This window comes from Triticum dicoccoides, chromosome 4B (genome assembly GCF_002162155.2).
Source record: "Triticum dicoccoides isolate Atlit2015 ecotype Zavitan chromosome 4B, WEW_v2.0, whole genome shotgun sequence".
NCBI classification, from domain to species: Eukaryota; Viridiplantae; Streptophyta; class Magnoliopsida; order Poales; family Poaceae; genus Triticum; species Triticum dicoccoides.
The window spans coordinates 561,520,287-561,543,398 of record NC_041387.1 but is presented as its reverse complement, the minus strand read 5'-3'; the positions used below and the strand labels follow the sequence as shown (position 1 = coordinate 561,543,398).

At 45.2% G+C, this 23,112-nt stretch overlaps 1 protein-coding gene across 1 annotated transcript; it reads left to right on the top strand.

The window, feature by feature from the left end:
* Positions 1 to 15,158: 15,158 nt before the first annotated feature.
* On the top strand, positions 15,159 to 16,062 carry LOC119293884 (expansin-A19-like). The gene is made up of 2 exons (XM_037572217.1): positions 15,159 to 15,288; positions 15,431 to 16,062. The coding sequence occupies exons 1-2, from the start codon at positions 15,159 to 15,161 to the stop codon at positions 16,060 to 16,062; spliced, it is 762 nt and encodes a 253-aa protein (XP_037428114.1).
* Positions 16,063 to 23,112: the final 7,050 nt, after the last annotated feature.

The window sequence follows — 23,112 nt, the reverse complement described above, 5'->3', positions numbered from 1 at the left end:
GCGGCGCGGGGCTGAGGCGCTCGGGCCCAGGGCGCCTCGGGCGACGGGGGCTGCCGGGCTCGCGCGGGCCCAAGGCGGGCCTGGCGGGCCGCGGCGGCGCGCGGGACGGGGAGGGACAGGTGGCGGCTGGCGATTCGCCCAGGGACGGCGGCGGACATGTCTGGCGCCGGGCGGACGTGTTCGGCGCGCGGATGAAGAAGGGGGCTAGGGTTTTGGGGTCTATTCATCTGAGAATTTGGACGAGGAGGGCATATTTATAGATTCTGGGAGCTAGGAGAGTCCAAATAAGGAGCGGTTTTTGCCCACGCGATCGTGATCGAACGACCGAGAGCATGGAGGGGGTTAGGATGGGTTTTGGGCCAGTTTGGAAGGGTGTTGGGCTGCAAGACAAAAGAGGCTTTTACGGTTACCCGGTTAACCGTTGGAGTATCAAACGGACTCCAAATGGCACGAAACTTGACAGGCGGTCTACCGGTGGTGTACCAAGGCCACTTGGCAAGCCTCGGACCATTCCGAGAAAGGTTAACACCCGCACACAACAGGAGACAAAAGGGGAACGCCGGAGGGCATAGGAGTGCCGGATTACAAAACGGACAACGGGGAAAATGCTCGGATGCAAGAAACGAACATGTATGCAAAAAGAGATGCACATGATGACGTGATAAAATGCAACACGCAAGTAAATGACATGGCAATGATGGTGAATAGCTGGCGGACACCTGGCGCAACGAATCTGGGGCGTTACAGTCCTTCCTCTCCACAAGCGTAGCAAGTAACACCTGGGTGATATGTAAAATCCTTGTCTCTTGCATGAAAATTTTTGTTTGGGCGTAGAACAATGGTTGTGGATTTGTTCGCTCCAATTTTCTGAAAATCAGTCTTGTTTCGGTTGTTGCGAGCATGAGTAGTCTTGTCCCTTTTGCGCTTGCGAAAATCCTCCAAGCCGCGGCGCTCATTTTCCAATGTAATAGCTTTGTCCACAAGTGTTTTGAAATCCGGAAAGGTGTGTACGACCAGCTGGCATTTAAGTGTTGGTGCCAGACCGTCCAGAAATTTTTCCATCTTTTTATTTTTAGTCATATGTTCTTCATTGGCATAACGAGATAATTGACTAAACTGACTATTGTACTCAGTCACTGTCATGCTTCTCTGCTTGAGGTCATCAAACTCCCTTTTGTTGATCCTCATAATGCTTCTGGGAATGTGCGCCCCACGAAAACCTTCTTTAAATTCTTCCCAGGTGATGTTATTTTCATTGGGGTGCATGTGTAGGAAATTTTCCCACCATGATGCGGCTGCTCCAATGAGGTAGTGAGGTGCATAAAGTACCTTCTCACGGTCTGAACATTGTGCAATAATTAACTTCCTTTCAATATCTCGAAGCCAATCATCGGCCTCAAGAGGTCTATCAGTGTGAGAGAACGTTGGGGGACGTGTCTTTTGTAGTTCTGACAATTTGGAATGCTGCTGATATGGTTCACGGTGATTTCCCATATTGATAACATGGTTCATCATTTCTTGATGCTGCTGTTGGCTTTGCTCATAAAGGTGGCATACTTGAGAAAATGCTGCTTCACTGCCTTGCTGACTTGACTGCCCCTGTGTGAAATTGTTACTTGTCTGGGTACCATAATTTTCTTCCGGCGGACTTGGCATGGAGCGAGTCTAGGGATGAGGCATTTTCCACTCTGGGGTATTTTTGCAGAACTCACGAGAAAAACCGAGTGGCAAAATTAAATAATATTGCAAAGGTGAAACTCCAAGATTTTTCAAGAAAATTGCTTGATTGCGCATGGAGAAGGACCGCTCAGTACATATCTTACACGCAAGTCGTAATTATACAATACATCACTCAGGATGTGCGTACACATTCCTGACATGTTATTTAGGCTAGTGCACTTCTCCGAGTTCCTACATGATGCGCACACAAACTACTTCTCACCAAACCTATATACATATAAACATATCATACAAGCTGGTACATCGCACGGCTGCTAGGCGCACTCAGTCGGAGATGGTAAAAACTTCCCTCGGCCTGCCGAGGGTAAGACCCAGTGATGCTGGAGACTCAACCTCCTCCTCACTAATAGGCTCCAGGCACAAAGTACTTGGTGGAGGAGCTAGTGCGGGCGCGGCAGGTGGTGCAGCACTGACTGGAGTAGGAGCAATGACTTGGTCAAACTCCTCAGTTGTAGGCAGGCGGCGAGCGGTGGCTAAGATGGCAGGTGTATAGGATGCTGAGGACGAGACGTAAGTCAGTGGTGGTGTTGTATGGAGGAGCTCCCTCCTGTTGGCGGAACAACCCTGAACTAAGTTCATACGAGCAGCCACAAAGTCGTCCATGAGGTTATCAAAAGCTGCCTCAAGAGCTTTGAGATCCTCAACCAACATTTCAATAGCCTCATCTCTCCCCCCCCCCTAGCGCAAGCGAACGCATAGTGACATGTGTATGGCACGTGGCATCGGAGGTAGCGGTAGCGACGAGCCTTCATCAAACGGAGGGCATCCCGGAGACGAGCTATCGCCTCACGGGCAGCCATCTGCATGGTATGACTCTCCGTAGGCATGGCCCTTCCCACAAATCGGAATCGGCGTGACTCAGAACGTCCTCCCTTGAATTGCACCGCGGCCTGGTGCATGGACACGCTGCTGCTGATCTTGTGCTGGTAGAGTGTGAACTTCGGACGAGCCGATGGCCCAATCGCGACCTTGGTGATGGAGTCGAGAAGCTTGATAAACCCCTCAGGTACATTGGCGAAGACGTGTGACTCACAGTCACTGCCAGCCATCTGCAAAGGTAGACAAATATTCCGAATAGTCAAATCATAAATTTATGATGACTAACAGAAAATTGCTACATTTGTAAAAAGTTAAAATAGCACTTATTATGCTAATAACCGATTAGCGATCGCACCTAGTGGTTTCCTATAGTCAGCCTGGCTCTGATACCAAGGTTGTCAGGACCGGTTTTCTAATAAAGTATTTATTAAAAAATCAACCATTTTATCAGACCAGTATAGAAAAATCCTCCTTACTGCTAGACAAATCCTTGATACAGAAATCCAGAAGTACTAAATGTTATAAAGAGTTGAGCTGAGGTTGTTCAACAATTTATTACAAGCACGCCGATATTAATACATAAAGGCGGATATGGCACAAAGGGTGTGGTGGCATAACTACTGACTCGTAATAAAAATGGTGGTGGATATGTCACAGTGAAGTGGGTGACATGACTCCAAAATATAACAGCTCATCAAGCGTCGGAGTGAGGCTCGATGATTTTATTAGGGTAGCGGAAGCGTATATAATACAAGTGACCAACTCCAGGATCGCACGGGACTGACTAGGACTCCTCTAGGCATCGGACTCGCTATCATACTCTTCATCCATAAGATCACCTTCGTCAACATCTGGCCAAATCAACAAGCCAGGTGAGTACTTTGAATGTACTCGCAAGACAGTTTGGACATAGGATATAACAAATGCAAACATGATGCACATGAGCAGACTAGTAATGCGGACTCAGATAATAAATTTGCACTGCATGTTAAATAAAAAGGAAGTCAGGCGGTAGTCCTCCCGAAATCCCAATAAAATAACTGAAGACGTAAATTAACATGCCACAGTCGGGCGTCAAGGCGACACCACATAAAAGGCTTATATTGAAACGTAAATGACAGTACGTGCCACAGTCGGACGTCTAAGCGACATCTAGAAAAGGGCTTATAACGAAAGTAAATAACAAGGATGCCACAGTCGGACGTCTGAGCGACATCACATAAAGGGCTTATATCAAAAGTAAATAACAAGAATGCCATAGTCGGACATCTGAGCGACATCACATAAAGGGCTTATATCAAAAGTTGATAACAAGAATGCCACAGTCGGACGTCTGAGCGACATCACACAAAGGGCTTATATCTCATCATTCGAATTCAAGTAGCTCATGAAGGTAACATCATTCCACGGAATACTCGGTACATGATAATAAACTGGTTAGTCCATCCACAGGAATAACATTCAGCCGAGTTTGCCACTCTCAATTTCATGCTTATCCTTCGGAGACTGTCACTGAGATCGACACTGAGACTGATACTGAGATTGACACTAATATGTTGATCAAAGTCCTTCACCATGGACATGGTTACTCGAATGGTTTTGACTCTGCAGAGTTTGCACTCTTTAACCACAGCCAACGGATTTGAGTAGCCACAAAGGACTAGTTCCATTTATGGTATTTTAGGAGAAACACATCTAACCAGTACACACCCATTCCACATTCCGCTGCCAGGAATCACCCTAGGAAACATTCAAGAAAAACTCTAAGACGGGGAGGCTACAACCTCGAATAGCATGGGATCAAATTTATATCGCGCACTCTAAGGGGTGCCCTTCTCTCGGTCCCAACCGGAAACACCCATGCCCCCTGAACAGATGACGGGCTTTAATCCAGGACCATGGAACCCTCATCACGACCCCTCTATTTGGTGTGTACAAGGAAAGAAGTTTGCAACTGACTAAACCGCATTCTTTGCAGAAGATATGTGGCGGCACAAAAGGGGACGAACGGGAATAAGACTTTGTCCACGTTAATACTGGAGTTAAACGGTTGACGTAAAACTGGCATGCTTCAACAATACCAGCTTGCAACCTATCATGCCACCACATGATCAGGTTATCTCACCATCATATGAACACATCAAATTTGAAGCTCACTTGCAGCTTGCTTTGCATGAAATATCACATTCACAAATGCTTATATAAACATGTCATGAGAAAACCACTCAAGCAATCATGAAAAATATTCATCATATCAAAGGTTCAAACATGCTTGCCTGGTTCGGAGTAGTTGGAGTCTAGCTCAGCGAAGTTTGCGGCTCCGTCACTTCCTTCGGTATCTACGTTATAAAAGAAATCGGATACTAACGTAAATACCGTGTGTGCATAAAAATTGTTCCAATTTTTTTAAAAAAATAAATATGATAAAAAACTAGATAGAAAAATAAAGATGACAGAAAAAGAATCAACTCAAAATCATCTTCTGTTTAAAAGTTATTAAGGTTTTAGTCCAGGGACTAATCTGTGATGAAACAGAAACTTTCCAGGGGCTAGTTTAAAAAAAACAAAAAATGTTTCAGTTAGAAATACGCCGGCCCAAAGGTAAAACGTACTTTGCCCGAAGGCGCTTTCAAAAAATGTTTCGAATAAAAGGGGAGAGGCTGACGAGGGGGTCCCGCATGTTAGGTTTAAAATCTCACTGTCGACCGAAGCAAACGATGATCGCCGGCGACGGTCGATGGCGATCCAGAGGAGGGCAAGGGTATGGTTACACTCACGGGACAATTCTGCATCGGTGGGTGGTGGACTTGGTCGTCGGCGAGCACCACGCCGACGGTGGCTTCCACTCCGACGGACGGCAGTTCGGTCGAGGATGGATCCCTCCGAAGAGAGCTGCAAACGCCAAATCGGAGCGCGGGTTAGGGGAGTGGGTGATATAGGACGTTCCTCCCCCAGTTTGAGCTAGAGCTATGCAAGGAATCGAGTGAATCAAGGTAGCTACCAGAGCGGGTCGTGGCGGCTGGAGTTGGGGAAGAAGGCCTCCTCGAGGTCCTTCTAGCGGCTGGAGGCGGCTCTGGTGAGGTGGAGGAGTGGTGCTGGATCGAAGGCGAGCTCAGGGCCTCTATTTATAGCCGGCTCGAGGCGGTTGCCAAGAACGGGATTTCTCCGGGGAGTAATTACGGCGAGGGGGGTGGTCGAACTGACAGATTAGGTGACTGGGCAGCTGCGGATTGGTCCACTGGCTCCATTCAACAGCTAAGCTTGATAGGATTTGGCCTGCTCCCGTGGCTTCGACGGAACGGAGCTCACGGGCTCGTCGGTGGCAGAGAGCGCGCTCTGCACCTGTCAGGCCACAGTGACGGTTCTGCGGCATGCATAGAGAAGAGGATGGCCACACGGAGGCTCCTGGTAGCATGGGCGGTGCTGGACGGTGCCGTACTGCAGGGCTGGCCCCTGCTAGCTGCCACGGGCGATTCTGCCACCGCGGGAGGCGCCGGAGTTGATGTGACACGTCGCCACCGACGCTCGCGACCGGCCAAACAATCGTGCGGTGCACTGGATAAGGAGGGGGAACAGGGAGCAAGAGGCCAGGGCGAGCACTGGCGAGATTGACACCAAGCTCTGAAGAAAACGACACTGACGACTGAAGCTTAACACTGAAACTCCGAATTCGAACAGGAACAGTGCACACCAGCTGTTCGACGAAATGTTTGGCGCACGTGGAATTTTTTTCTTGAGCTGAAACTTAGTGGGATGGCCTCTTGATGCATCCAGAGACTGCGTGAATTTCTTCAGAATTTTTGGAAAAGGAAAAGAATGAATTTCACCAAAAATGGCAAATCTGGTCCAAACTTGCAGCAAGCAAATTTTGAAAATTTTGAACTGTGGACCAGCAGATCTTGATGGATATAGCTTGAGGGCACTAAGGACTAGCCAGAGGAATTTATTTGGAACCAAAACTCAAAGGAAATCTAGTAGTTCCTTTGTAAATCACTAAGGTCCAAATAAATGGCAGAAAAAGATTTTGAGTTTAAAAAATAAATAGAATTAAAATCTAGGGGAGATTGAACTTTGTTGGACTTGATGCTTGGCTTGACCCAAAGTGGGGAGGTGGGTTTTGGAAGAAAGTTTTCAACATAGGTCATGGCAAGAGAGTAATTTTTTTGAATGGGGAAGAATGAAATCCAAAAAAAATTATAGGAATTCTTTTTTAGTAAAAGGTTTTGAAAGGTCCACTCAAAAGTATTTGTGTTGAGCCAACCCAAGATGAAAAATCTTCAAGACCAACAATCAAGGTTGGGAAGAACCCATAAAAAAACTACTTGTCATAACAGAAACTTTTTGAGAAGGAGAGTCTTTTAGAAAAAAAATTAAATAACCTCCTTCCAATTAATTAAAGAATTTGATAAAAACTAAATCAAAAAATTTGGAGAGTTACACATTCATAGGCTTTACCGCCGCTAAATTTAAAATTAAATCTATAGCTCTATACGTCTCTAAGTCTAGAAGATCATTAATGGATTTTGCAGTTTCTATATCATTACTACCAAGAGAAAGCCCTAACTTGCTGGCTTTATCAATAATTTCATCCTCAGAAAAATGCAGAATGGAACAAATTTTATTAACCGACATACCTGTCTGAGCTTCGATGTCCCGAAGCTTGGTGGCCCTCATAGCGCGCCTCATCTGTATGTCATCTGCGTCTGGCTGGGCCTGGATCTGGTGACTAATACGCCTATCACCGGACATAGGATCCGGAATACCTCCAAAATCGATCACATCCTCCAGAGTAACTCCGGCCAAGCTGTGGCCGCCTGCCGTATGCCCGACTGAGGCCGAAGTGGTAGGAGATGGGACCGGTGCGGCGTCGATTGGGATATCAGACGCACTTCTAGGGTGGCCCTCATCACCAACCAGCAGGGACACCACCTGTGTCAAGCTAGTCGGTCGAGGCGACTGAAGGTGCGGAGTGGGTCGGGGCGAACCCAACCGGTCAGCTGCAGTGTCACCCTCCAACACAGGAGGAGTAGGCGCTATCATAGTCGGTACCTCGAGAGAAGCTTGCCGCTCACACGGCGTCATCTGCGGTGGACCCTCAACCACCACCTGCCTGTGATGCTCCTCAATCATCTACAAGGGAAGACCATCGACAGAGTCCTCCATCTCCACACGGTCACTCCATAAGCGACTCGGTGCGGACATCATCTGAAATGAACCAAACCGGAGAGAAGCCCCTAGAGCGGAGAAGGAGACTGACCCCTTCTCTGTTCTCGGTTCAGCTGACGGTGTGGACTTTCCGGCAGGTTTCTCCTTCCCACTGTGATCCTCGGGATTACCATCCATTCCATGTCCACCGCTACCAGCTCCATCATCTGTCATATCAACATCTGTGTCCCTAGTGTTATTATATGCCTGAGGAGCCTCCTCAACCGTAATATCAAGATCATAATACACACCATCATAAGTCCATGGTACATAATCTGGAATATACTATGCACCCACCACACTGACAAGCAGCCTAGCAGCTCCATGCAGACAAGTAAAAGGCATGTCTGCCTTCTCTGTTTTCCCTAACAGAGATCCGAGACTGGAGACAATAAGAAAATCATTAAGCAAAGTCTCCGGAACCCTGAGATTCTGACCCATACCTTCTCCATCGGTATCCCCATCGGCTCAGGTTTTCTGCACTCGTCAAACTCAAGAATACACTTACTCCCGGGCACCTTACTGAGGCCACACTTAAGCAAGTGGTTAAGATCCTCTCTCCTAGGGAACTCCACTCTGTAAACCTGATCCTCCAACCTAACAGGAGACCAGTGAAAAGACTCAAAAACCAGTCGTCTGAGCTGCTGACACACCTGTTCCTCTGTCAATGTCCCCTGAGTAACCTTGACCAAACCAAATTTCGAGCTCTCCGACGTAGGGGTCGCCGAGATCGTACGAGGAGTCTCGAAGAACATGAGCTTGTTGTTGCAAACACCATAAATAGTCACCACAGGCGTGGGTATCAACAGAAGTGGACAGTCGTCAGATGAGTGTCCAGGCTTCACACATATATCGCATAGCACGGCCTTGCAGTCAACCACAAAGTGTCCTGGCACCCCACAACGATAGCATGTCATTTTTTCTTTCTTGCGAGCTGCCTTATTAGCCCTCACAATATCTGTTTTGTCACTGCCTTTGTCGCTCATCCCATCTTTGTCATCGGAAGTCGTCGCGGTCGGAACGGACACCGCCACCAGCGCTGAAACCGCCGCCATCGCAGCATCAGGCAAAGTGGTCGTGGTAGAGGCAGTGGTCGCGGCTATCTTCGCCGCCCCACCGTCGGAATTTGCCGGTTTGATTGTCGGCTGCTTAGGGTAGACCTTGGGGATATATGGGCGACATGGAGGGGGGTTTCGACCTCCCCCTCCCCGACCACCCCGCTGACGATAGTGAGGTCCTGAAGCACCCTCAACGAATTCGCCGGGAGGAGGGTTGAAATTACGCTGCCACTGATTGTTGCCAAAACCTCTTCCTCCTCTGTCATTCCATTGGTTCCATCCATTGCGATAGCCCCAAGGTCGCTGCGGCCGCCACCTCCGGAACCAGACCCGAAGTCACCCCGACCTACGCCGCCTTGCACCCCGCGGCCACCGCTATGACCTGTGTGTGGAGTCGCATGGGCCTACCCGACCTCAACAGCCCCGCGCCCAGCCCCATCACCGCCTGGCTGAGGAGCCGGCTGTTGCGACGGCCGCTGCGCAGGAGCCCGGGGGTGCGGCGGGGGAAGGGGGGGCATCTCCCCGACCAGCCATGGCCACCGGTGGGATGCGGCGAGCTTTGCCATATAGAGGAGGGAAACCCGGCGATGGCCACTGCCGAACCCTAACCTCGCCCTCGACAGAAGGAATACGTCGATCTTCAGCTTTGTCGCTCGAGGAAACCGAATTGTAAGACCCCGATATCATCGACCGCGTCAGGGGAGCTCCTATACAGCGCTGTGAGCGTCGATTCACGCCGCTGGCGCATGCACAGACGCGAACTGGGCCGGCCCAAGAAACGCAGCGAGGTTGTTAAATCGCACAAAAATGCTCAGAAATAAAGTGGAGACAGGATTCGATCTCTAACCCCTGTGCGGTAACAATCGAACGCAACCACTAGGCCAAAGTCCCTACGATGTTTATTTTGTGGACAAATAACCTTTATTATACATCCAGCCTGGTATTATTTTATGACAAAATGAATGCAAAATATAAAAAACGTGAATTTCAAGAAAGTTCATAAAATTGGAAAGGTTCGTACAAACTGAAAAAAGGTGAATTGAGAAAACTTCACGAATTTGAAAAAAGTTCACAAAATTTAGGATAAAGTTCATGAAAATTTGAAAAAAGTTCAAAAATTTAAAAAAGTTCAAAAATTTGGAAAAAGTTCATCGATTTTGAACAAAAAAGTTCATCAAATTTGTAAAGTAGTTCACTGATTTTGGAAAAGTTCATCGATTTTGAAAAAGTTCATCAAAACTGAAAAAAGTTCATCAATTTTAAAAAAAAGTTCATAAGTTCATCGATTTTGAAAAAAGTTCATCAAAATTGAAAAAAGGTTCATCGAATTTGAAAAAGTTCATAGAATTTCAAAATTGTTCATTGAATTTGAAAAAAAGTTCATTGCAGGGGGAACCTGGTCGTACAAAAAGGAAAAAAACACTAAACAAAAAAGAGAAAATGTAAAAGGAAAAAAAGGAAAAGAAGAGAAAAAAAGAGAGGAAAGGTTACAACTTATCACTACCTTGTGCGTGGCGGGGTGGCAACAGAGGCATGTAGTTGCGAGGGAGGTCAAGTCACAAGCCGCTCCATAACTTTTTTGCGTTCCAAAAATATAGAAGAAGGACCCCTACATGGGCCGGCCTAGCAAGGGGCGCTGCAGGCGCCGGTTTGCGAAATGCACACAAACGGGTGCCTGTAGCGCTAAATAGGAAAGGCCCCGCGTCAGACCGAGCCGTATACCCGTCTGATCCCAGCCCATCGCTCGGTCCATCGCATTGGGCCATACACCCAGCCGACGCCAGCCCACTCGCCGAAGTAGGCCCATCCGCGCACCATAGGAATTTCAAACGAGTCGCCCTGGCTAATCTGATCCCATTCGCCGCCATTTTCGGCGAGGACGCCGCCGGCGGCGTCAACTTCCGGCCGGCAGCCGTTCGGCGCCCTTTCTTCTTCCCGACGACCAAGGTCCACGATTCAGGACGAATCATGTCAAGCAGAGTTAATTTTGGCATACATACCTTGGGAATGGGACCTTTCAAGGGCTAGATTGCCGTCGCCGCCGTCCTCCGATGGACGACTTGCCGGACCACTTCCATCTTCTCGTCGGAGCGCAGCCCCATCCTCGCTCGATCATCAAGAGGAACCACCACATCGACGATCTCCGCTACTTCCTCCTCCCCTTACCCGGGAGCGAAGGCCTAGCAGATCACGTCGGACGGGGTTGGCTATGTATTTTATTTTAAACTATTCTTGCATCTTGAAAATATATAGTTATACGTGAAAACGTCTCGGTATTGATGAAAACACTAACCTTTAAAAAAATTGATGTGTGACAGGTGGACCACGACCAGGGGCTACGCGAAACTAACTTACTAAAATGTAAGCTGGCTCAATTCTCCATTAGCTACCTCAACCTCCTCATAGCCGACAAAATCCTCTTCAGCTCTGAGTGGGATCCTATCACCCGTAAAGTAGAAAAGTGTGTTGATTTGTGGCAAGCTAAACTCATATCATCTAGGGCGAGGCTGGCCCTTATGAAGGTGTGCCTCTAGGCCATTCCATCTTATGACAAGGGCTTGTTTGTTCCTCTTGGGTGATAGGACGCACAGCCAATTCGAAAATTTTAGATTGTGTTTCTTCTCAAAATTGTCCCTATCAAGCAAACATATCACATGGTCATTGGGAGGACATTTTTAAGCCAAGAGCACATGGAGGACTTGGCATCGCAAACTCGAACAAAATAAACCTTGCACTTTTAACCATGTGGATTTGGAAGATTTCTCAAAATGACTTTTAGTCTATTGGCTTAGTTCTTAAAGATTGAATACTACCCAAATTCATCTTTTTTCACTTCGAGGAAAAAGGGCTCTCAATAGTAGAATGAGGTCCAAAAATGCAAAGATATTTTCAACTAGGGTAACCAGTTCTCTATTGGGAACATGGCTGACACCAAATTACAGCTCACCAAATGGCTTCATGATACGCCCGCTTTACGCCAAATACCCGAATCTATTCGTGACTGCCTCTGGCTCTTATATCCTCGTTAAAATGTGCTACGACACAACCAGATTAACTTAGGATTCCTTAGAATCCTAAGCGACATGGAGAGGGCACCATGGGACACCTTGATCCTCAACCTTGATCAGGTCCAACTTTCGAAAGTTAGGGATGTTATCCGCTGGGACCTTGAGCATTGGCTACTTCTCGGTCAAATCTACATACACTAAAATTATGATTGGCCCGTAGATCCGTTAGGCCAAGGCTCTTTGGGACATTGTCGTCCCTATCAAAATTCGCATTTTCTTCTAAGAAGTGACCAAAGATCGTCTCCAGTCGGCGATAAACCTCCAAAACCTACATGGACCTGGGAATGGTTCAAGTGCTCTTTGTGGGTCCCTAGAAGATGTGGATCAATTTTGTTCCAATGCCCGCCGGCCAAATTCCTATGAAGTTGTGTTTGGGAATGTTTCAGCTGCACATGGGACCCTCATTCATTACAGCAGATTCTTCTCCTCCTCGTCGATACCCGGGGTAAAATACCAAGGATTGTGTGACTACATTTGTGGGCCTTGTGTGGGCTCTTTGGACTACCCATAGCAAACTGCCTACCGATGGAAAGATATTGAGTAGCCCGCTGACTACATATTCAAGTGTCCTTATCTTGCAGCGGTGGAGACCTATGGGAAAGAGAAGGGCGGCGAGGCAGCTCGAGCGGTACAGAGCCACATTAATGATGTTCACTTTGTCAATAGAAACATGCCTTACTGGTCTCTTGTTTGGGTGTGCCCTTTGTCTATGTTACATTCTAGGTCCATGTATCTTTGAGATGGCTTGTAACTTACATGTAATGCTCGGACTGTAACCCTTGGACTATGTGATGTATACTGATCTTGTTGGCTTTGTTCATTGAAAGTTTGGCGCTCCTTGCACCTTTTATTCTTAAAAACTTGAAGACAACATCCTGGGCTGGGGACCAAGCAATGGACATAGATTTCAGTAGCGCGGGATGGCAGAAGGGCTTAGTCGTATGAACCCTAAAGAGCATAAGCAAACGAATATCATTTATCAGATCATCTACCTCACCCGAGAAGTCGAGCTCGACCTCTTCTTCCCCATGCATCTTGAGCCCGCGAGATTTTCTTCGATTTCAACGTCATGATGCGATGAGGACTCACCTCCCTCATCAACACCCACCAAAGTCAGGTTTGCTTTTGGTTCCTCCTCTTGCTCCACCATGACGACTTGGAACAGACCCCTCATATCAAACACGGATGGATTGCATGCTGAAGAACTCTCAACCGTGAAGGATCGCAATGATCGAGCATGACATTTCCATGGTTATGATGGGTACTCCTGCATGCGCTTCCAGAAGATTTTGTGGAACTCTATGAAACTCTAGACAGGTTGTGCTATGCATCTTTTTTTTTGTTTTGACTGGTTTGAATGTTTGCTACTTTTTAATAATGATTGTCGTGTGTGCATCACAATTATGCAATAGGCCAAGGTTAACCCCTTTTCGGAAAGGATGTGGGTTCAGTATATCTTTGACATGTTTAATGCTTAGAGTGCAGATTTCGTGGCAAAAGTATTGTTGCCAAGGCAAAAGTCCCATACATACATGAAAATGATGGACAACTTGGTTATAATGTACATATCATTGTCTAATCAACACATTTGTGATACAGTTTGAATGTGATGGTGATTGAAGTTCATCAACACATAGACTTGACCGTTGAATTAAAAAGTTGGTACTTTAATTTTCTCCATAAAAGAGTTGAATGATACACGGTACCATTTTCTTTGGTCCTAAAAGAATAAATGGTAAATCTAGCTTGAATTGTTACTGGAAATGTTTTGATCATTCAATGCTTCGAGTAGGACATATTATCTTTGGATCTTAAAACAACTTGCCCAACCTTATAGCTACATGGCCTCTTCATTTCACATGATAGGACACAAATTCTAGAAAATTGGATAATATAAGAATTTGCAATAAATAATGATTGATGGTGCCACATAAAAGCGTATGAATATTTCCAAAACATTTATGTTAATTGAAGTTTTCTCATTAAATTTGACACAAAGGAATCTTAACAAATGAATTCATGCATGAATTGTGATAGTACAAATAAAGCAAAACACATAGGGAACATTTATGAGGATTACACGCATTCAAATATTCTTTAATAATCCCATTGAATCAAAGGGGCCTTCAAGTAATTTGCAAAGTTTGGTCAACCCAAAAACCCTAGAACACTAATTGGTTTTCACCACAAATAATGATCAACTTTCATAGGTTTTTTTAAGTTAGCATGGACATTGTTGGCGTGAAGCAAATTTAATTGTATTCATATAACAAAACCAGCCTGAAGAGTTTCTCCTAAAAAATTATGTTGCAGACATAACTGTCGTATAGTTGCATGATTGTAACTGATCATACGGCTTATTCAGTTGACGAGGATTAAGTAAATAATATATGCTTGTATAAACATTGATGCCTTGGTGTGCTTATCATCTTTTTTATGCTGCAATCCGAGTGTAATTCAAACAGGACAACTGATAAGAATAACCCACATATATAATACAACTATTGAGGAAAGATGTACATTAATCAAGTAATCATGCATGTTTTCTCTAAATAAATTAGGCTACCAAGTAATAATGTTGTTTGGTCGTTTGGCCTCAAAAAGAAGCAAGCAAGAGGATGCAATGCATGCATATTATTTGACTACTTCAGTGATTAGATCGATCGTCAATAGTCAGTTTAGAAAGCGACAGTCGGTTGCGGAGCTGCAAGGATTTGGAGAGAGTTGGGCTTGCAGTTAGAGACAGTTAGTGGTGGCTAGCGGGAATAGCACAACCTAAAGAACAATTTTAAATTTTAAAATACTCTGGCTTTCGCGTGGATACTTTTCATATCAGTTCAGTAGAAACCTCTTGCACGAATATTTGTGCGCGCTGAACAAAAGCGAGCTAGCTATAGACTTGGTTATACTCTGGAACCATTTCAAATTAGTTGTACTCAGTTAACCTATCATTTTGAAAATATTAAGTTAAGAAACGACATCCATTGATCAGACCTACGTTCGATGATTAGAGCGCAAGAGTCAAACGGTGGAGGTTGCATCCATACGATCGTTGGAACCGCGATCTCATATGTTAGTTAAATAACACGACAATCATTCTTCTCGATTTAATACGCTAGCTACATTCCTATTTAAGCACCGCCATTGTCGCAATCATTCCTCACCTCTAAATCCACTCTCGATTGCCACAATATCTATCAAGCTAGCTAGCTGCGAGAGAAGCTCAACCATCTCTCCCTGTTTCTGGCACTCCCTCTCGAGCAGAAAGATGGCAGCTGGGATGCGCTTCCTGCAGCTGTTCGCCGCCGTTCTTGCGTTCTGCTTCGCGCCGACCAATTCCAACTGGATCCCGGCCACCGCCACCTTCTACGGCGGCGCCGACGGCTCCGACACAATGGGTAAGCTCGCTAATCTAGCGTTTATTCCGGCTTGCTCCGCCACCATCAATTGTCACAATACTACTACGGTTTATGCATGATACGCATGCAATGCAATCCATGTGTGCGTGTGTCTGAATGTGTTTGCATGTGCAATGTGAAGGTGGCGCATGTGGGTACGAGAACCTATACGTTGCCGGGTACGGGATCAACAACGTGGCGCTGAGCACGGCGCTGTTCAACGACGGTGCGTCATGCGGGCAGTGCTACGTCATCATTTGTGACACAAGCAAGTCGCGTATGTGCAAGCCCGGAACCTCCATCACCGTCTCCGCCACCAACTTCTGCCCTCCCAACTGGGATCTCCCCAGTGACAACGGCGGGTGGTGCAACCCTCCTCGACACCACTTCGACATGTCCCAGCCCGCCTGGGAGAACATCGGCATCTACCGCGCCGGCATCATCCCCGTCTTCTACCAGCAGGTCAAGTGCTGGAGGCAGGGCGGCGTGCGGTTCACCATCAACGGCTTCAACTACTTTGAGCTGGTGCTCGTGGCTAACATCGCCGGGAGCGGGTCGATTAAGAGCATGTCGGTGAAAGGGACCAACACCGCCTGGATCCCGATGTCCAGGAACTGGGGCGCCAACTGGCACTGCCTCTCGGGATTGGTGGGCCAGGCGCTCAGCTTCACCATCACCTCCACCGGTGGCCAGTACCTTGTCTTCCAGGATGTCGTGCCGGCCTGGTGGCAGTTTGGACAAACCTTCACCACCTGGCGCCAGTTTGACTACTAGAACAAACACTGCTAGTATTAGCAAATCATTTCTAGACATATACACTACCACTATTATTATCGACGAGGTGTTGTTGTACATGTAATTTCTCATCTGCACGTATGATTGTTTCTTTCATTTATTTTGATTAACTGTTCGGTTCCCCTATCCATTGTAAATTGTAGCCTCGTCTGTTCAAATATTATTTGGCGTGGGAAGACCACTATTTAATATACATTCTCAAATCACTGATGGTTTGTCTTGAAGACAATCATCAGACCTTTACAAACTTTACTGGAGCACACCGCATGCAAGAATACTTCCAGGAAAGACTCCTACAGTCCTACCACCTAAGATTGCAAAAACTCTAAGGGTAACAAGTTTGGTATAGCACATGGAGGAGGATCACAATTTTCTTTGGTGGAACTATAGATCTAGGGTTCTTCTTTGAATCCTCAATTTTTCGTCGGAGGAATCAATGGGGAATGAGATTTTCCAGTTCAACAATGGAGGAGGGCGGCAATTTCTAGGATTAGGTCTAGAGATAGAAGAAGGGTGGCTTATATAGCCCCCTTTAAATCTAATTGTTATCCCCACTTGCAGCGCACTCCAGAGGTCAGGGGCCGGAGCCCTGGAGATTCGCCCTATCTAGAACCATAACCTGAGGGTCGGTATCTCGGAGATCCTGGGTATGGAGCCCTAGAGATCCAGCGTATCCAAAGAAGGTGCCATTGGGTACCCCGAAGATCCAAGGGTTAGGGGTTGGAGTTTCGGGTGTCCAAAGGCGATGTCAACTGGATCCCCTAGACCGGGGGGCCTTGGACCGCTGGAGTTCTGAGGTATAAAGAGAGGATGCCAGTGTTGGGTTTGAGATGGGATTTTCTAACATGGCTTTGTGTATGGATCTTTGATGTGGGTTTTCATGAAAATGGTGTATCATGATCCCCAAGCTTATACAAGACCTAAACCCAGCTTAATAGTTCAGCCTTCCTATGACTCAAAAACCAAAATTCTCTTACCTTTTGCAAAGGTCGACATGTTTTTATCTGAACAGGGGGTCTCTCACCTCCATCCTTTTCATCAATTGTGATTAAACACCTGAGGGTCACTCAGTTGAAGTGTTAGTCCCTTTGATCATATGTCATGAACACTAAAACGCACTTAAGGTGTTAGATACATTTTCACTTAAGGGGCTAGATGAACATTAAAACACATTAAAATTAGATAAAATTTAACCAAAATTAGAAAATGTAACAAGGGTCACAAGCGGTGATGGGTGGTGGATGCATGCATGTAGCATGGTGCGAAGAGTGAGCGTCCTAGGGGTGAAGAGGAAGAACATGCCAGCATCACTGTGACAAGGGAAAGGTGGTGGTGGCGTCTACCGACGGGCATGCGTACGACTTTTTCTGGACTGGAGCAAGGTGGTGCCGGCACTGCTCCTCTGTGTGGCGATGTTGTGTGCTTGATACAGCTGATGGATCCGTCTGCTAAAACGGTGCCGCCATATGATGATTGAACACCAAAAGCTATCATGGGCGTGTTTGGTTTCATGTATCATATTTTGCCTCATTGTACATGTGACTGAGTTGGGCCTAGCTGAGTGAATACCGGCTAAAAACCATGTTTTATACATAGTTTTTTTGTCTGCATCCTCCCCAATCTGGCCGAGATGAAACTCATGCACCGTGTTTGGTTGCAAGCATGTTCCAGGAAGATGCACAGTGTGTGGTGTTTGGTTACATGCAACACATGTGGTTTGGTAACCTATTGTTGGAGTGGTGATATTAATAGCACACTCACAGACACAACATAGATAAACAAGCATAGCATAAACCCATAAAGCATAGGCTCAACACACACTCAAAGACTGTTAGTGACAAACTGTTGCGACCAAGTCTTAACATCCTACTTAAAAGTCTTAAAGGTGCAGAGACAACTTCTTAGGCATCCATGGTGTGGCACCCCGACTTGGAGAGACTGGAATATCCCGTATTCCAGCCCATAGATCAAGTCTTCTGGAATACGGCACTGCTTGGCATAGAACAAATCATCTCTCTACTACAAATGATATAGGTACAAGGGTTCCGATATCATGACGAATTACATTAGCATGGCGACACTACGCCTGCTAAGGTAGTTCTATGCTAGCAACAGAACAACTCGTAGCCAAAACAACGACGACATTGGAGAACTCCACTCCGCAGGGACTCTGGCTGGAACGCATATCCTACCTCGCAAACTTGGGATCCTCGACAAGCAATCAATCACGGAATGACCTACAATCTAGCATGACACGCCAGGTGAGTACTTTGAATGTACTCGCAAGCTCACAGCAACCAAAAACAATCAAGACAAACAATAGCATGCATATACAGGTTAATTAACAATGATGAATATGATACTACAAGATGAGCATGGCATGAACATGTTACTCAAGATGTGAACAATGTTGATACTAGCATGCAGCATGTTTAAAATACCATGGACCAACTTACTCTGTTCGGAGGTTACCTCGTAACCACCATAAATATCCATATTACTTATCATCGTGATCACATTATTATTATCAAGAATACCATCGTGATCACATTATAATTAGCAAGAATACCATCGTGATCATCTCGTGACCATATAAAGATCAACCACCTTCTGTCCTCATCGAATCATGGTTGTTTATTAGTCAGGTTATTATTACTATTGACCCATAGTGTGACCTACTGCGAACTAGGCCCATATCCGCTGGCGCGGCTACCGATAGATTATATACTCTGTAGAGGTCAGTACAATGTACCCACACTAAGGAACACAAGGCCTCGTACTCCCATTCGGGTGGACCAACGATGTTCCGACAAAACTGATCTATTGCATGACACTCTCCCGGCCACTCCGAAAAACTCCCCTTTGGGCTAAGTCATGGGTGGCCCCGATGTCACCACATGACATCCGCCACCTTCGTGGCCAGCCACCGTCGTGGCAAAACAAAAACGGTCCCGGACAGGGACAATGGATCCATACAACTCGGGCACACAACGCTTATGGCCGCCTACCTGATCAGGATAGCGCACACACATAACCTTCCCTAGTTGGAGGAACCAGCGAGAGGCATGACAATAGACCGCATTAGGGCCTTCCCATACAGGAAAATATGGCTTCACTGGTCAGCTCTTTTTGATGGCACTATGACTTAGCCAACAGGTGTTCAAGTTCAATTAATGTCTGACTAAACTTGAAAAGTGATGAGCTGAGTCACAACAACATGAGAAAATAACAATGCATATGAGCATAATATCAACATGACCATGAACGGGAAGCATAACCATTAACCATATCAACAACAATAAATCATTTATTCTACTAATGCAAATGAGCATGGCATAGCGATGATCATGAATATCACAAGTATAACTAATTATAACACTTCATATGAGCATAGCATGACTACTGGCATCGAAAATAATTACTAGAAAAGAACATGGTAACAGTATTAGCAAGTAAGCATTTAACCAACTAGATGTAAATGATAATGGCACAAAGATGAGCATGGATTCATAAGCACATAAAGCATTCACGAAAATATTAACATGCACAAGTCATTTAAATATTCAAGTATAAAACCATGGCTACTGCAAGAACATCGTGCAAGTGGCTATAGTGGCTTTCCTGGGGATGAAGAATTCTCCGGGAAGAAGTGCGAGGAGCTTGCGGAAAGATTTGCCAGAAAAGTTCCCCTCTCAAAGGTGGTTGATTAAGGGCAAGGGCAAAATGGTCATTTACAGAATGTTATAACATTATGAGAATAGTGCCAACGGAGAAGGTTTGATGAACAAAGAACGTGGGTTTTTGAATCACCTCATTTAGAGCCAAGGTTAAAAAGATAAGGATGTTCGTTCGTTAGCAGAAAAACAAATAAAAATATATGATTTTCTGTTTCTAACGGGTGAACATCCACAATATAGAGGCTTCAACGCCAGTGATGTCTACTACGCAACATTCTTCTTGTAGACGTTGTTGGGCTTTCAAGTGCAGAGGTTTGTAAGACAGTAGCAAATTTCCCTCAAGTGGGTGACCTAAGGTTTATCAATCCCTGGGAGGCGTAGGATGAAGATGGTCTCTCTTAAACAACCCTACAACCAAATAGCAAAGAGTCTCTTGTGTCCCCAACACACCCAATACAATGGTAAATTGTATAGTTGCACTAGTTCGGTGAAGAGATGGTGATACAAGTGCAATATGGATGGTAGATATAGGTTTTTGTAATCTGAAAATATAAAAACAGCAAGGTAGCAAGTGATAAAAGTGAGCACAAATGGTATTGCAATGCTTCGAAACAAGGCCTAGGGTTCATACTTTCACTAGTGCAAGTTCTCTCAACAAGGATAACATAATTAGATCATATAACAATCCCTCAACATGCAACAAAGAGTCACTCCAAAGTCACTAATAGCAGAGAACAAACAGAAAGATTATTGTAGGGTATGAAACCACCTCAAAGTTATTCTTTCCGATCAATCCATTGGGCTATTCCTATAAGTATCACAAACAGCCCTAGAGTTCGTAGTAAAATAACACCTTAAGACACAAATCAACCAAAACCCTAATGTCACCTAGATACTCCAATGTCACGACAAGTATCTGTGGGTTTGATTATACAATATGCATCACACAATCTCAGATTCATCTATTCAACCAACACAAAGAACTTCAAAAGAGTGCCCCAAAGTTTCTACTGGAGAGTGAAGACGAAAACGTGTGCCAACCCCTATGCATAAGTTCACAAGGTCACTGAACCCGCAAGTTGATCATCAAAACATACTTCAAGTAGATCACATGAATATCCCATTGTCACCACAGATAAGCACATGCAAGACATACATCAAGTGTTCTCAAATCCTTAAAGACTCAATCCGATAAGATAACTTCAAAGCGAAAACTCAATCCATTACAAGAAGGTAGAGGGGGAGAACCATCATAAGATCCAACTACAGTAGCAAAGCTCGCGGTACATCATGATCGTGCCAAATCAAGAACACGAGAGAGAGAGAGAGAGAGAGAGAGAGAGAGAGAGAGAGAGATCAAACACATAGCTACTGGTACATACCCTCATCCCAGAGGGTGAACTACTCCCTCCTCACCATGGAGAGCGCCGGGATGATGAAGATGGCCACCGGTGAAGGATTCCCCCTCCGGCAGGGTGCCGGAACGGGCTCCTGAGAGGTTTTTGGTGGCTATAGAGGCTTGCGGCGGCGGAACTCCTGATCTAGGTTTCTTTTCGGGGGTTTCTGTATTTATAGCCATTTTTGGCGTCGGTCTCACGTTAGGGGGGGGGGGTCTCCGAGTCATCCATGAGATAGGGGCGCGCCCTCCACCCTCGTGAATGGCTCGGGACTCTTCTGGCCCAACTCTTTTACTTCGGGGGCTTCTTTTGGTCCATAAAAAATCCACAAAAATTGGCAGGTCAATTGGACTCCGTTTGGTATTCCTTTTCTGTAAAACTCAAAAACAAGGAAAAACAGAAACTGGCACTGGCACTGGGCTCTAGGTTAATAGCTTAGTCCCAAAAATAATATAAAATAGCATATGAAAATCCAAGATGGATAATATAATAGCATGGAACAATCAAAAATTATAGATACGTTGAAGATGTATCAAGCATCTCCAAGCTTAATTCCTGCTCGTCCCCGAGTAGGTAAATGATAAAAACAGAATTTTTGATGTGGAATGCTACCTAACATATTTATCAATGTAATCTTATTTATTGTGGCAAGAATATTCAGATCCATAAGATTCAAGACAAAAGTTTAATATTGACATAAAAATAGTAATACTTCAAGAATACTAATAAAGCAATTATGTCTTCTCAAAATAACATGGCCAAAGCAAGCTCATCCCTACAAAATCATATAGTTTGGCTATGCTCCATATTCGTCACACAAAATATTCAAATCATGCCCAACCCCGGTTTCAGCCAAGCAATTGTTTCATACTTTAGTATTCTCAAACTTTTTCAACTTTCACACAATACATGAGCGTGATCCATGGACATAGCACTATAGGTGGAATAGAATGGTGGTTGTGGAGAACACAAAAAAGAGGAGATAGTCTCACATCAACTAGGCATATCAACGGGCTATGGAGATGCCCATTAGTAGATATCAATGTGAGTAGGGATTGTCATGCAACGGATACACTAGAGCTATAAATGTATGAAAGCTCAAAAAGAAACTAAGTGGGTGTGCATCCAACTTGCTTGCTCATGAAGACCTAGGGCATTTGAGGAAGCCCATCGTTGGAATATATAAGCCAAGTTCTATAATGAAAAATTCCCACTAGTATATGAAAGTGACAATGTAGGAGACTCTCTATCATGAAGATCATGGTGCTACTTTGAAGCACAAGTGTGGAAAAAAGATAGTAGCATTGCCCCTTCTCTCTTTTTCTCTCATTTTTTTGTTTGGATTCTTTGGCCTCTCTTTTTTCATTGGCTTCGTTGGCCTCTTTTTTTTTATTTCCTCGCACGGGACAATGCTCTAATAATGATGATCATCACACTTCTATTTATTTACAACTCAAGGATTACAACTCGATACTTAGAACAAAATATGACTCTATATGAATGCCTCCGGCGGTGTACTAGGATGTGCAATGAATCAAGACTGACATGTATGAAAGAATTATGAATGGTGGCTTTGCCATAAATATGATGTCAACTACATGATCATGCAAAGCAATATGACAATGATGAAGTGTGTCATAGTAAATGGAATGGTGGAAAGTTTCATGGCAATATATCTCGGAATGGCTATGGAAATGCCATAATAGGTAGGTATGGTAGCTGTTTTGAGGGAAGTAAATGATGGGTTTATGGTACCGGCGAAAGTTGCACGGTACTAGAGAGGCTATCAATGGTGGAAGGGTGAGAGTGTGTATAATCCATGGACTCAACATTAGTCATAAAGAACTCACATACTTATTGCAAAAAATCTACAAGTCATCACAACCAAGCACTACGCGCATGCTCCTAGGGGAAGGGTTGGTAGGAGTTAACCATCGCGCAATCCCGACCTCCAC

Bases quoted from the DNA above. Each gene is read 5' to 3' on its own strand.
- LOC119293884 (XM_037572217.1), top strand. From the start codon at position 15,159: ATGGCAGCTGGGATGCGCTTCCTGCAGCTGTTCGCCGCCGTTCTTGCG. The intron at 15,289-15,430 runs GTAAGCTCGCTA...TGCAATGTGAAG, and splicing joins CGACGGCTCCGACACAATGG to GTGGCGCATGTGGGTACGAG.